Source organism: Curcuma longa, chromosome 18 (assembly GCF_044706935.1).
Source record: "Curcuma longa cultivar G26 ecotype Majalengka, Jawa Barat chromosome 18, ITB_CL_G26_1.1, whole genome shotgun sequence".
Classification (NCBI taxonomy): Eukaryota; Viridiplantae; Streptophyta; class Magnoliopsida; order Zingiberales; family Zingiberaceae; genus Curcuma; species Curcuma longa.
In genome coordinates, this window is record NC_133878.1 from 2,511,483 (window position 1) to 2,525,354 (window position 13,872).

The 13,872-nt window shown below is 35.9% G+C and overlaps 1 protein-coding gene across 2 annotated transcripts in view; it reads left to right on the top strand.

Moving 5' to 3' along the window:
* The first annotated feature begins 3,981 nt into the window (after positions 1 to 3,981).
* Positions 3,982 to 13,872, top strand: part of LOC141812175 (putative threonine aspartase) — a 53,783-nt gene continuing 43,892 nt past the window's right edge. For both annotated transcript variants that reach the window (XR_012600251.1, XM_074700209.1), the window contains exons 1-7: positions 3,982 to 4,151; positions 5,768 to 5,818; positions 7,562 to 7,682; positions 7,773 to 7,857; positions 9,078 to 9,159; positions 9,314 to 9,443; positions 11,922 to 12,022. Coding sequence is in view for 1 of the 2 variants with exons in the window: in XM_074700209.1 (XP_074556310.1) it covers positions 4,002 to 4,151; positions 5,768 to 5,818; positions 7,562 to 7,682; positions 7,773 to 7,857; positions 9,078 to 9,159; positions 9,314 to 9,443; positions 11,922 to 12,022 (720 nt within the window). In the remaining variant the exon portion in view is untranslated. The remainder of the gene's footprint in view (positions 4,152 to 5,767; positions 5,819 to 7,561; positions 7,683 to 7,772; positions 7,858 to 9,077; positions 9,160 to 9,313; positions 9,444 to 11,921; positions 12,023 to 13,872) is intronic.

Below are 13,872 nucleotides of genomic sequence, written 5' to 3' on the forward strand. Positions count from 1 at the left end.
TGGGAGAAATTCCAACGTGATTGCATGGAGAATTTCCAACGTGATTGAATTTCCAACGTGATTGCATGCAATGAAGTGGGCGGTGGAAACAATTAGCCTTCTTTAATCAACGTAATGGAAGCCATGCACTGATCTTGGTTTTCTCCCGATCGCCACATGCAATGCTTGAAAGAAAAACCAAGCTGATCGCTCCATAAACGCCGCCGGGCTTAGGGGAGGAGAGATCCAAGAGTTGTCTCTTCCAAGTGCAAGCCCTCTTTATATAGCTAAGCCATCATGGAAATTTAAGAAAGATTCTAATAAATTTTCTTATCCAGATTTAGTTAGAAAAAATCTAATAAAATCTTTAAGAAGAATTTATTAGAAACAATCTAATAAACTTATCTTATCTAGATTTATTTAGAAATAAATCTCTTAATAAGATTTTATTAGAAAGAATCTAACAATCTTATCTTATCCAGATTTATTTAGAAATAAATCTTTTTAATAAGATTTTATTAAAACAAATCTAATAAAATCCAACGGATAAGATTTGCTATCTTTTTAATAAATTTCCATTATATTAATTTTGTTCTTATCTTTAACAAAATCTTTTAATTATATCTCGCTAATATTTAACGAGATTCCATAATTAATATTTTGTTAATTTAACAAAATTAATTTATAAAATTTTATAATAAAATTTTGTACGAGAAGAGACGAAATTTCTTAGCGGAAATTCTTATAAAAAATTTCTTTCTTATCCGAATTTTTTTCGAAAAAATTCGGAAAAATTCAAGAAATTTTCTTTTATAAATTGAATTTCCTTATCCGAAATTTCTCACAGAATTCTTCCGGAGGTCTTTCAAGGTCTTCTGAGGTCTTCAAGAATTCTTCCGAAGGTCTCCAAGAGGTCTTCAAGAATTCTTCCGAAAGTCTCCAAGAATTCTTCCTTAGGTGGATTTGAGGATTTCCAGAGGCTACAGTAGGGACCTCGAGGAGGAATTGGTTTTGGTCTCCCGATGGGCTTAAGCTTCCCATGTTCTCCACCGAACACACAGCTTAAGTCCATCAATAATAACTCATTCCACTAAAGAGTTATTATTGCACTACCGCACCAATCCCATATTATAATATGGGCTCCTTCTTACTATAAGTACATTAATCTCCCCGTGTTTAAGATATCGTATGTCCGTCAATTAAATGAGTTACTGACAACTCGAATTTAATTAACTTCTAATCCGAGAGTAGTACCACTCAACCTTTGTTATCATGCGGAACTATGTCCACCTGCAGGGTTTACATGATAATCCTTTATGAGCTCCTCAAGGGGACATCATCAGCCCTACTGGGACACGGATTCCTTCTATAATTAACGACACACCCTATAAATAGTAACATCACCCAACTTACCGAGAATATTTGATCTGACGGAAAGATCTCACCCTTTGGTAAATCAAAGCAATAATTACTAAATATAGGTGCCCGTTTATTATATCGGGATTAAGAGCATGTACATCTATAGTAACAGAGGTTTAGTTCGATTATATAGTCAGTATAAATCGAACAATCCTCAGATGGTCCTGCTCAATACACACTGAGTGTACTAGTGTAATTCTATAGTCAAGACAGACTAAGACCAAATTACACTACAACCAGTCCAATGGTTTGTCCAATCCATCTTGGTTGTGAACACTGTTTATAATCTATAAGGAACTGACAACATGGTCTTCTGTGTGTCACTCTGCACACCATGTTTATCTACAATATAGATTAAATGGACACTTGCATAAAAACTAAATGCAAACATTGACCAAAAGTAATTCTCATTTCAGAATGTTTATTCACATAGATAGCTAGGATTCTGGTATACATCCCAACACTGCGTGCCTTGCAACGATAACACTAACTCACTTATATAGAGAGAACTAAAGAAAGAAAGTGGGGAACCGGGTGCTCATTGGGCCCCATCGACATTCCATCACTCTTTTCTTTTACAGATGTTCTCACTACTTTACAGCTAATGCACTAATAATGCACACCAATAATACATTACTTTCCTGGATGGATGGCTCCCCGGGGCCCAATCCATTCAGGAATCTTCTTTACAGCTAATGCTATACGTTATCCTCCACTAAGTAGGATAAGGAGGAATCCACTAGGTGCTTACTGAGTGCTTGATGGGTTGTTTCTGCGGTCCACCATGGTGGTCGAGAGCAACCAAGAGGGCAAGATAGGGTTGTGGTTCATTGTCTTTCAATGACTGATCTCTAAGATCTCTTGACTATTACTCTTGATTTCCGCCTGGAGGATGTTCTGGTAGCGACTGTCCAGGTACGTACCGACTCTGGGCACACCTACAAGATCTTTCCCACAAACTCTTGCAGGCCCATCTCCGCCCCCATGATTAGCGGCATCTCTGTCTAATTCTGCACCAACGACATCAACTCTAATCACACTCTAGAGAAAGCCCCTTCATCGTCAGCGCATTGTTGCCACATGTGGCGTCGTCGACGCTGAGGAGCTTGTTGCTTGTCGGCCACCTTGTGCTTATTGCGCTCGCGCTCGTGCTCACCACGAGTAGTGGAGGCGGCCCTACCATCCTTCTCTTTTCATCTTGAGGTTTTTTTTTCTCTTTTCTTCCCTTAAGGTCCTTCCGTACATGGGTAGAGCCAGGTATTATTCTACCTGGGCTCTAGCCCGGGGGCCCAAAAGGATTAAAGGAGAATTATAGTTTAAATTTACTATAGAGAAAATAAAAAATATATGTGAAAGAGGGAGATAGCCCGGGGGCTTTCGATCAGTTCGGGATTAGCCCGGAGGCTACGAAATTCTAGCTCCGTCATTGCTTCCGTACTTTCTTTCCTTCATCAAAAAATGATAAATCTCAGTCAGTCTCATAGACTCAATCCCTGGGAGTGGCCGGCCCGGTCCCACGGAAGTTTCCCACCGACCACCAGGGTATATCGGGAAGCGCATACGGTGGCCAATCCAGATGCCCAGCATCCTTTGATTGCGTTCCCCATTTGGAAGAAAATTCTTGTAAATATGCCGTAGCTGGGGATCGAACCGCAGGTCCCTGGATCACAACCCGGATGTCCTACCGTTGCACCATTGCCCTGGGGACTTTCTTTCCTTCATCAACCCACTATGGGAGGAAGCTCTTTATATTTGACATATCATCACTAATGACGCCAAACCATCATTTAATCATATGAAACAATATAATATCTATATTAATTCAATATTTTCCAATTAGAATTTATATAATTCCTTAAAGTTGATACTTTGGTGACTAAGTTAAATGGGTTGTCTAGGTAATTTATTTATAATTCAAGTATCCAATTCTTACAATCCGATTAATACTGGAGGTGATTAATCCTGTCCCACAGAAGTTTTTTTTATCAACCATCAGAGTAAATTGAAAAGCGTAGATGAATTCAAACGGACGACCTAGTGTCATAATTTTTTCAAACTGTCTAGGTGTAATATATCATGGATGAGATTTAAACGTTTATCTCTTACTATCACACTATAATCATAGGGGCAGTTGTCTAGGTAACTTAGCTCCTATCCAATTGCAATATTCATATTCAAATATAATCTATCCGTTATGAAATAAAATGAACATAGACAACAACTTCAAATTTGAGGATATTCTTTTAAAGTCGAAGCTCTCATGTTGGAATGATCTTATATGAACGACGAAGATCGACTATCGATGCACTACTGCAAGTGTTTCTGAATATATTCAGTGGACCGCTCACCTCTAGGAATAGTCAGGCGAAGCATGGATACTTGGGTTATTAAAAAAACCTTTATATTAAAAGGACATTTTAGGAATTTTATAAGGGGGAATTACCTCCCTTGGGAATTTTTGGAGAAAGGGCAAGATCTACGACGCTTAAAGTTTGAGGGGCTAAAGTGAAAGTGTTTTCCATGTTTTGGGGAAATAACAAAATCTTACGAACCAAAACCCCATTTTTTTTGGGTTCAGCCGCGAGCGAGTCGAGTAGCGAGGAATGGCGGACTACGGCAAGAGCGAAGGGAGCACCAATCGGTTCTTCGTCGCCGTCCATGTAGGCGCTGGTTTCCACTCTCCTACCAACGAAAAGGCCTACAGGATTGTGATGAAGCGCGCCTGCCTCGCGGCCGCGGCGGTTCTTCGCGCGGTATTCTTTGCACTTTTTCCCCCTTTTCTAGGAGCCGCCCTTTTTCTACCCCAACGTCTTGCCTCGCTATGTTGTTGGGTTGCGATCCTGAGGGAGGAACAATTATCTGGTTGATCGAATCCACTGTTTTGGCTGTGTTTGTGAATGTCAATGGCTGTTACAAGTTGAATTTTTTACAACGTGGAAAAGAAACCAATGTAAATTTAAAATGTAGTCCACTTAGTCTCGTTTTGCTCATCTATCCTTATTATTAATGCTATTGTTGGGAGTTTTGACGTCCAAACTTCAAACGGACTGCCACTTTGGAAATTGCATTTATATTTCTTTGGAAAATGCCACATATGTAACTATCTATATCTACCGCCCAAAACTAAGTTAAAATTATTTTTCATCATGATTATTGATAATTTAAAAGTATACAAAAAATTTAAAAATCTTGAACGTACCTTACTTTTTATGAAGCAAAAATTTATCTTGCATTATTTGTAGTTCTGCGGGTATTGGTGTCAATGATAATTCTTTGGCAAACAGTGATCAAACGAATAAGTAGAAAGAGATGACTATTTTGTATATGCCACCACTGTACCATCTATTTATTAACTTTGTATTTATAATTTTCTTAATTACATAAACATATAATAAAACATTAGATACCTCAAATGACTTTATGTTTCATGCAACTTAAAGTTTTGCTACATTGGTTGCCCTGAATAGTCATGTCAATTTTTTTTTGAGCTACTAGTTAAGAAGTCCAAATGAATTTGTAGATACATTTTTAATTTTAACTTTTGCAATATGCTTAAATTGAAATGAGATCTATGAAAATCATTAATTTTCAAATTGCAACTTTTCCTTTTCAGAAAAGAGCTTTTTCCTTAATTGATATCCTGTTGTTTGGATGGTAGGTATGCTTGCACCACTTGAGTTTTATATCCAATGTAATATAATATACTGCTATGCAAGGTTTATCATCTTGGTATTGTGCCTATATGAGTCCGTGTTGGATATTGTGTAGATGCTCTATGGATCAGTGCACTACAATCCAGATGGTCCAGTGTCAGGTGCCCCTAACTGGGTGTTTTATCTCCATAACCACTGAGACAGCTATTATGTATAAAATGAGCAGAGGTTATTTTTAAGTTTCTTTCTTCTAATTACCATTTAAAATTTAGGCTCTTACCAAACTAGTCATTTTTTCACCATTGCATTTGCAGCTAGGACCCAGTGACATAGACTGAGCATTAGGCAGCGGTATACCATTTTAAATTAGTTGTTATACCTTGTAAGAGTACAGCAGGTGGTTCCTGTGGACCATCTGAAATTGGATATTCGAGAATCAACATCATATTATACTGATACTTACCTCTTGTATTGGGTGGTATAGATGGGTTTCTAGACCATGCTTCCATGGATATATCTTGTACTCTGGTTTTCTAGGTTATAAGATAATGCATGAGTTAGTAACTTCTTTTTATTCTTTATGCCTTTTGATTGTAGTGTTCAGTTTCTTTGCCATCCAATTGAAACTAGTTTGTTTTCAATTTGCTTCTTAAATTGTTTATGTTCCACTTCAGGCCATGTTGTTTGGTTTAGCTGATGGTTTCTGTTGTTTCTAGGGTAACGGTGGATGTGTAGATGCTGTTTCAGCTGCCATCCAAGTGTTGGAGGTATATTTGATACCTTTTTTGACTTTTAAAAATAATTTTCCTATGTAAGCTAGTTTTTTTTATGTAACTTGGCAGCTAAATACCTATTGCCTTGTATTTTCATGATAATTCATTTTGTGACAATTCATGGCAGCTAAATACCTATGGCCCTATATTTTCATGGAAGAAAAACATGTGAGACTACCTGCTTTCAGACATTCATATTATATATTTTCTCGAGACATATTCCTTCTAATCACTACAATTTCATAACAAATGCAGACCTATGATCCTTGCAAGTGTTCAATGTCTTAGGTTAAGAGAGAGAGAGAGAGAGACCTAGAACTTGGGCTCAAACTTTCTATGTATAGTTTTTCTGTGTGTTCAGGACAATTAAGAAGATTCTGGAATTTCCTCAAGCAATGGAGAAAACAATTAGTCCATTTTGATTAGCAAGTACAGGATTTTCTGTGCTCAGAACTGCACAACCTAGAATTGTTACCTGAGATGGGTCCTTGCTGTGATGATCTACTCAAGAGAAATGAATTTAAAGCTAAATTAAACACCATTTCATTTACTGCACTTAATTTTGAAACTTGAAAGTGAGATGCATGACAGAGTAAAGAACAATTACCAACCAAGGGTTCATTTGGTTTTCAGTACATAAAGAACAATAATAAGGAAATGAGAATTGGATCAAAATTTCCACTTGTTTTTCATTCTCATCAAATGGGGTGGGCATGATGTGTAAGACTGTAAATGAAAAGAATATTCGTGAATAAGCTTGGTATTTGACTTGATAAGACTCATTTATGTATGTTCAATAGTAAAAAAAAAAAACAAGTTTGAACACTAGTAAGCTTGGTTAGTTAACATTTATGTACAAAGTTCATGAACAATTTATGAATAAACATATTTATTAAGTAAAATCTAATTATAAATTTATTTCTTATTCAAATACATAAAATTTATAAATTTTTATAATATGAAATTATTCATAATATATTAAACATAAAAAATAATAAAAGTTTATGTTTAACTAATTTATAAGGACAACAAATTTGTTAGTTGAGCTTGATAAAAAGGTTGAGCTCGATAAGATTTTTAACAAACTAGCTCAATAAGTACATAAACAAGCTTGAATAAGTTCAGCTCGGCTTGATAAGTAAAGAAGTATTTTAATTAACACTTATACGTCACTGTAAGAAAAATTAGCTTATAAGGAACCAAGGCAAGTAATGCTTAGGATATTTTATTTGGTTTGATAAACCTAAACTAGTTCAATCCCAATGAATCACAATTTTTGTACCGAGTGTCAGACATGCAGGCCACATGATGAAGTGGATTCATATGCTACATATGTAGCTGCCTAGATAATCTGGCCCTGCATAATGAAGACAAATTCATGTTTCATATGCAACGCAGTCCTTGTGCCTATGCAGCCTCCACCTAAGCCAATCTTTAAAAGGTTGATATTACCAAAAAGATGAAACCTTAATATTTGGAGTTATAATACATTGAATTTCATTCATGATGAGAATATTTGTAAACTGTCAACTTATACAATGATTATGCTGGTAATATTTGTAAAAAAATCTTCTTCAGCAATTTTAGTGTTCACATACTATGAATTGTTCAGGACCTCCATAGTATGACCAGTGAGATGTCTAGTTGCATATCCATTTCTGGTTTATTGGTTTGCTATCATTACAAGGGTATGACATACCTAACATGGCTGTGATACTTACTTTTTTCTTTTTATAGGATGATCCAACCACGAATGCAGGCCGAGGTTCAAACTTGACAGAACATGGTCATGTAGAATGTGATGCAAGTATCATGGATGGGTGTTCTGGAGCTTTTGGTGCAGTTGGAGCTGTAAGAGGTGTTAACACGTTTAACTTATGATTGAATTCCAACAACTTTTTGTGCCAGAAGAGACTCAGGCCTTGATCCCTTTATTCTCATAGACCAGGTGTACGAAATGCCATTGAAATTGCTAGAAACTTGGCTAAAGAACAGACAACTGGATCATCCTTGCTTGGTCGAATTCCTCCAATGTAATATTATATCAATATTGACAAAAATGAATGTACATGGTCTTTTTATAGATATTGATTCTGTTTTCACATTTGGTGCTTCTGTACAGAAGAAGAGTTCTTATTTTATTCTCATAGCCCTCCAACTTAGTTTCTCAAAAAGATTACTTCACCTATTTATCAACTATGTCTGAGCTATGCCAGCAATAGTTTAAATTCAGAATAATATAGTAACAAACTAACACTTGACACTTTCACATTGATGACCTTGCGCTGTTTTTTTGTCAGTAAGGTCCGCTCTTAGAAATTTTCATGTATTTATATCTTTCATGTGCGTTGTTTCAAACTTCAGCACCTCATATGGTGAATGTAGTCTGATTTGTTCAATTAGCTAGTCACTCACCTGATGCCTTTACGATCATTCTTAATAGTATAAAACTTGGCAAGTTGGCGCATCTGGATAATCCAAGATTTTATACTGGGAAAGTTGGTTGCAACTGAAACTAGCTACAAGCCTGCAATCCTTTTAGAGATTTATCTGTCTCGATTTATTTTTAACATAATTAATTAATAATCACAAGTGTTTCCAAATTTTCATGCAATTTTGGATGATATTTCTGTTGAGTTAAATGTATGTCATTGTCTCATCGTCATCAAGCTGGTGTTTGCTCAACTATTTAGGGTTGTCTAGGTGAATCTTATTCTCCATTGATTAATATTTTCTTTGATTTACCTCCACTCTTTATGCGCTTTATTAAATGCAACTCTTCTAACTATAAAATTTTTTGATTGCCTTTGAACATGTTATTTTCCCCACTTAAATTCCCTAAGAGAGAACTGCAGAATTTTTGTTTACACCACATCTCACATACAAGGTTGCTAAATTGTAAGCATCTTAAAGTTATTTGACAAAGAAGGATTATATTGCACTGGTTCCAGCCAACTTGTGTCAGTTCCATATGTTTTCCTGAACTAACATGTGAAATGCACCAATTAGATAAAAACTATACATTATGCAGCATGCCTTTGATCTTGTATTGAACATTCAAAACGTCAGCTAGGTCTGATTTTATAGATGTTGTATGGCCTGACTTATGTATTCAAACCACTTCATGGTCAGATGGGATCGGACTGTATGATGCATAAATCAGTACTCCATCTGCGGTGGTTAATTCAATGGCTTGCTATCATTTCTATCTCTGTGGTGTAACTGACTATTATTCTATGTGGAACTCATTCAGGTTCTTGGTTGGTGAAGGCGCACGTGAATGGGGCAAGTCAAAGGGCATAACTATGCCTGTTAGTATTTCAGAAGCAGAGCTTGTATGCCATCCTTTCTTTTCCCTATCATTTTTTTCCCTTTCTGATGGATTGTGTTGCTGAACTAAACTGTTGGTGTCTTGATTGTTTAATATTGTGTTTTTTTTCTTATTCGGGTTACCTGCTAGGCTGCAAAATAACTTTTTTTTTGAACCAGTGGCTGGTGACAGAAAAAGCAAAATCACAATGGATTAAATACAAATCAATGCTTGCCGATGCTGAAAAAAAGAGTGAATGTCCTGATGAAAGGCCCACCGTTGCTTGTGGTAGTGCAGCTTTGCTAGAAGGTGCTCTTAAACTGTAGTAGCTTTGCATATTGAGCCATAGTAAAATATAAACTTCTTTGCTGCCTTCTTTTTTTGAAAATGATGAGTGAACAAGGTCACTTCAATCAGGTTAAGCACAAAAACAGCATCATTACATTCTCTCCCTGGACATCATTCAGGTGAGAGCCACTCCCTCAATACTATGATATGATAATGAGAGCACTCCATCATCCCACTCCTACACACAACCCTCCCATACAAAACAACTAAACACCCACTTAAGTTACATGTTCTTACTCAAATACCACCAGAGTAAGTACCCAACATCAACACAACAAAAGCTCTAGAAATGTGAAGCAATTCCAGGCTGCAGCATGCCCATCTGTAGCCTGAAGAGGCCAAATGGCTGGGAACTAAAAGCAATCATCAGATTCCAGTAAACAAAAGAAACAGAACATTGCAGAAATTATGTATCCGCCAACTTTTCATAATCTGTAGCAACACTGAATTTTCCATTGCCACTTCATCTCAAACGTGCATAATATCCCAACCATCCCAGCTGGCTGCTGAATCCTCCCAACAAGTGCCTAAGTGTCAGCTCCCCTCACTGGCCTTAGAAAACTCAATCCTCTAGAGGACAATTGAAGCTAGCACCCCCGTACCGAGATCATCTTCAAATCACCCACAGAGTATATATCCTGCATCTGCATTCTCAGCAAAGTACCATCTGGCCATCTCATAAAGCAGAACAGATCTTACCCATCTCACCCCTCTGCCACTGTAATACTTGGATAGCAAAAAATCATGAGTTTCAGTAGTTCCTTCCAAATTGAGACCATCTATTATCAGCCTCAATCATCCAGATGCTAGGTTGGAGATAGTTTTCAACGTAAGGAGCCTTACCCAAGTCAAATGGCTTTGTTAGCCAAATCGTCCACCACCTGCAAAACAATGCCATATTGGTCAATCTCAGATTTAGCAATCCCAGCTCCCCATGCCTTTTCAGTCTACAGACAATGCTCCAGGAGATTAGGTGGTGAGTTTTTGATTGATCTAACCATTGTCATAGAAAGTTCCTAATTTGCTCCAACTATGAGAAACTCGTAATGGATACACTAAAGCCTTCTTGTAATGAAATCCTAAGTGTTGCTACATTTGCATCCTGTGCGCAATTAACCTCAAACTAATGCTTCCTTATATCCAGGTGTTAATATTGGTATTACTTAAAAATTTCCAAGCATAATTAAAGGGTCTGTGCATCAAATAAATCCGACCTTGAGGGTGTGATTTTATTAGTGCTATTAATCAATCACCTTCTAGGGTACTTCTAAAAGTAAACAATATATCTTACTTTATTCTTTTCTCCATCATGCATGTTGTCGAACTGTTGATGAGTGAATGATATTTATTGAATGATCTTCTGATAAATAATAGTGCACAAACTTATTTTAAGTTTCCTTCTAATAATATGTTACTAGGAAGTGAAGTAACTGCTTTATTGTACTATCATGGCACCTATAAAAGAAATAAAATTCAATTGTGTATGTAAGGTATGGGTAGAAGAGTTAGAATAATTTGGTTATTTACTGATATTATATTTTTTCGAAGTAGTGACTGCTAGTCAGATTAGTAATATAACTGGGACAGATATGGTGTTAAGCTCCATTTGTATTCTTTTGTGGAATCTGATATAACCAAAACCTTGCATGGGCTTGCCCTGCATTTGCATGTTCTGGAGGAATTATGAAGCATCCACTCTCACAAGCCACAATCAAACAAGAATACTACTCATGTATTGGATTGTAATAGGGTCCATATGACCTTTGCAGAAACATAAAAGATGGTACCTGTACTGATAAGATTTATCAGCAGAGATGATCTTTACTTGTATCTGGTACACCTTAGATTTGGCTCAATAACCACTTATCATAAAACACATGATCAACTGGGAAAATTCGTAATTTCTAAAAAAAATTATGTAACATAATCTCTTAACCGAATGAATACATCTTGGGTGGAGTAAAGAGAGTGTAAGCCAAATAGGCATGCCGTTTGCATGAACAGGCCCATAATGATTAGTTAAACAATAGGCCCATAATGATTAACTATTTTTACATGTTCTTTGGTATTTCACAAAATTTTGATAGGCTAATCATTAATACCAAAAGCTTCAGAGATGCTAGATAAGTTCCGAAGTTGTAGTTGATGGCTAATCAGTTATGATAAGAAATGCATGTATATAACTTCATACAAACATTTGCTTGTGTAATATTTATCTTATTTTCATACCTAATAGCAGACGTAAATTGTTAGTGAATTTTTCAACCATGATAGTATTCAAACTCCATGGAGGGCTAATATGTATGTACCTAAATCTTGTTTACAAGTTAAGGCATATAACTTTTCTTCATCCGTTTTTGCATTCTGAATGCTGGTGGAAGACCATTCTTCAGTAACTGCAATAAATTAAACTGGATGGATGTCCATTCATGAAAACAGATGAAAAGGAAGATTTTATTGCGGATACAGTAGGGGCTGTCTGCATTGACATCAATGGAAATATAGCATCAGGAGCATCAAGTGGTGGCATTGCATTGAAGGTAATGACTGTTGTTCCATGCTTATGTTTTGACTGTAGTGGTCAGTTCCAAAACAATATCTTTCTGGAACAAACCCTAGTTCTTTTGACTATCTAATGATTGATACAAAATGATTCAAAGGATTTCATTGAAGGAGAGAATGGAAATTGCTAAATACAATAGGTATTATCGTTTCTCCCGATAATTCACTTGGACAATGATTTTTTTTAATGATATGTTCAAGTGAAGATATATTATTGAGAAAGAGTTTTAATTTAAAAGACAATAATTTTTTAAGTGGATTATGATAAAAAAAAAATCATTGTTTGCAAATTTGGACAAAAAAAATTTGGGTGAGATCTAAGTTTAGATGCAATTTATATGAACTTAGCTTCCATAATATTGGAAGATTTTTTAATCTTTCGAGTACATTGTTGGAAAATTATTTTGGTACAATGTTCACAGTGAAAAGAAGAGTATTCGGTGATACCCCCCTTAATGTTTCTCTTTCTTGAAGATTATCTTCTTAGTATCTATTTTTTGTAGCTCAAACAATTTCCATACTCTTTTGAAAATTAACTTCATATGGTTCCTCCTTGATTTGACCTCTTTATAATAGGAAGTTATGAACCTGGCAACCTTTTTCATTTACATTGCAAGTTGAAGTTGCTTACTTATAGACTATTCAATGATGCAAATTAATTGACATAAACCACACTTAAGTTAGTGTCATGTTTTTGGATATGAAATGGAGCAGTATTTTTGTGATGATAGGACTTATAGTCATCTCGATTTTAAAGTTGATGTTTGTTTTCTTAGCTAATGTTTTTGATCCTCTACTATGTTTTAAGTTGTAGGAATTATGATGCTTGATTATAATCCCTCTTTATCACTAATTGCTACCTATTAGCGGTGTGTGTATATATATATATATATATATATATATATATAGCTATTACTTAGCTTTATTAGCTTCCAAATTGTAGATAGTTTTCTAAGATGAATTTCTAGTCTCGTATATAAATATACCTCATCTTTAATAAAGTGATATATTCTTTTTCTACCTTAAGTAACATGGTATTAGAGCATTAGAGATTCAAAATTAGGGTTCCATCCTTGCCGTTGCTACCCTCTTGTTTTCCACCTATCAGTATGTGACAAAGGCGACCACCGCCGCCTCTTCTTCCTTTGTTCGTTGACACATCCCATGAACCCCTTCACGTTTGCCTCAGACGCTTGCGCACCAACACGACGAGCTCGCGACCTCATGCTCATCTCGCCGCTCATTAGCCGTTATGTCTTGGCCTTCATTCAGATTCTTCTCTTATTTGACTTCCTTTGGGATAAAGTCTTATGGATAAGAGTAAGTTTTCTATTATGATGGATGTGGTGCCTGTGATGTCTAAAATCACAGACTATCAGTTGAATGGTTCGAACTATTTAGATTGGAGTAAGACTGTTCGTTTTTATTTATGGAGTATTGATAATTATGATATTTGACTAATGATCCTCCTAAAGATGATTCAAAGCAGACATGACTTAGAGAGGATGCTCGCTTATTCTTTCAGATTTGTAATTGTATTGATAGTTAGGTAATTGGTTTGATAAATCATTATTAATTTGTTAAAAAACTGATGGATTATTTGGAATTTTTGTACTCTGGAAAAGGAAATCTCACTCGCATGTATGAGATTTGCAAAGCCTTTTACCATGTGGAAAAACAAGATCAACTTTTAATCAATTATTTTATGGCGTTCAAGAAGATATATAAGGAACTTAATATGTTATTGCCCTTTAGTCCTGATGTGAAGGTTCAACAATGCCAATCAGAGTAGATGGCTATTACGAGCTTCCTCGCTGGCCTATCTTTT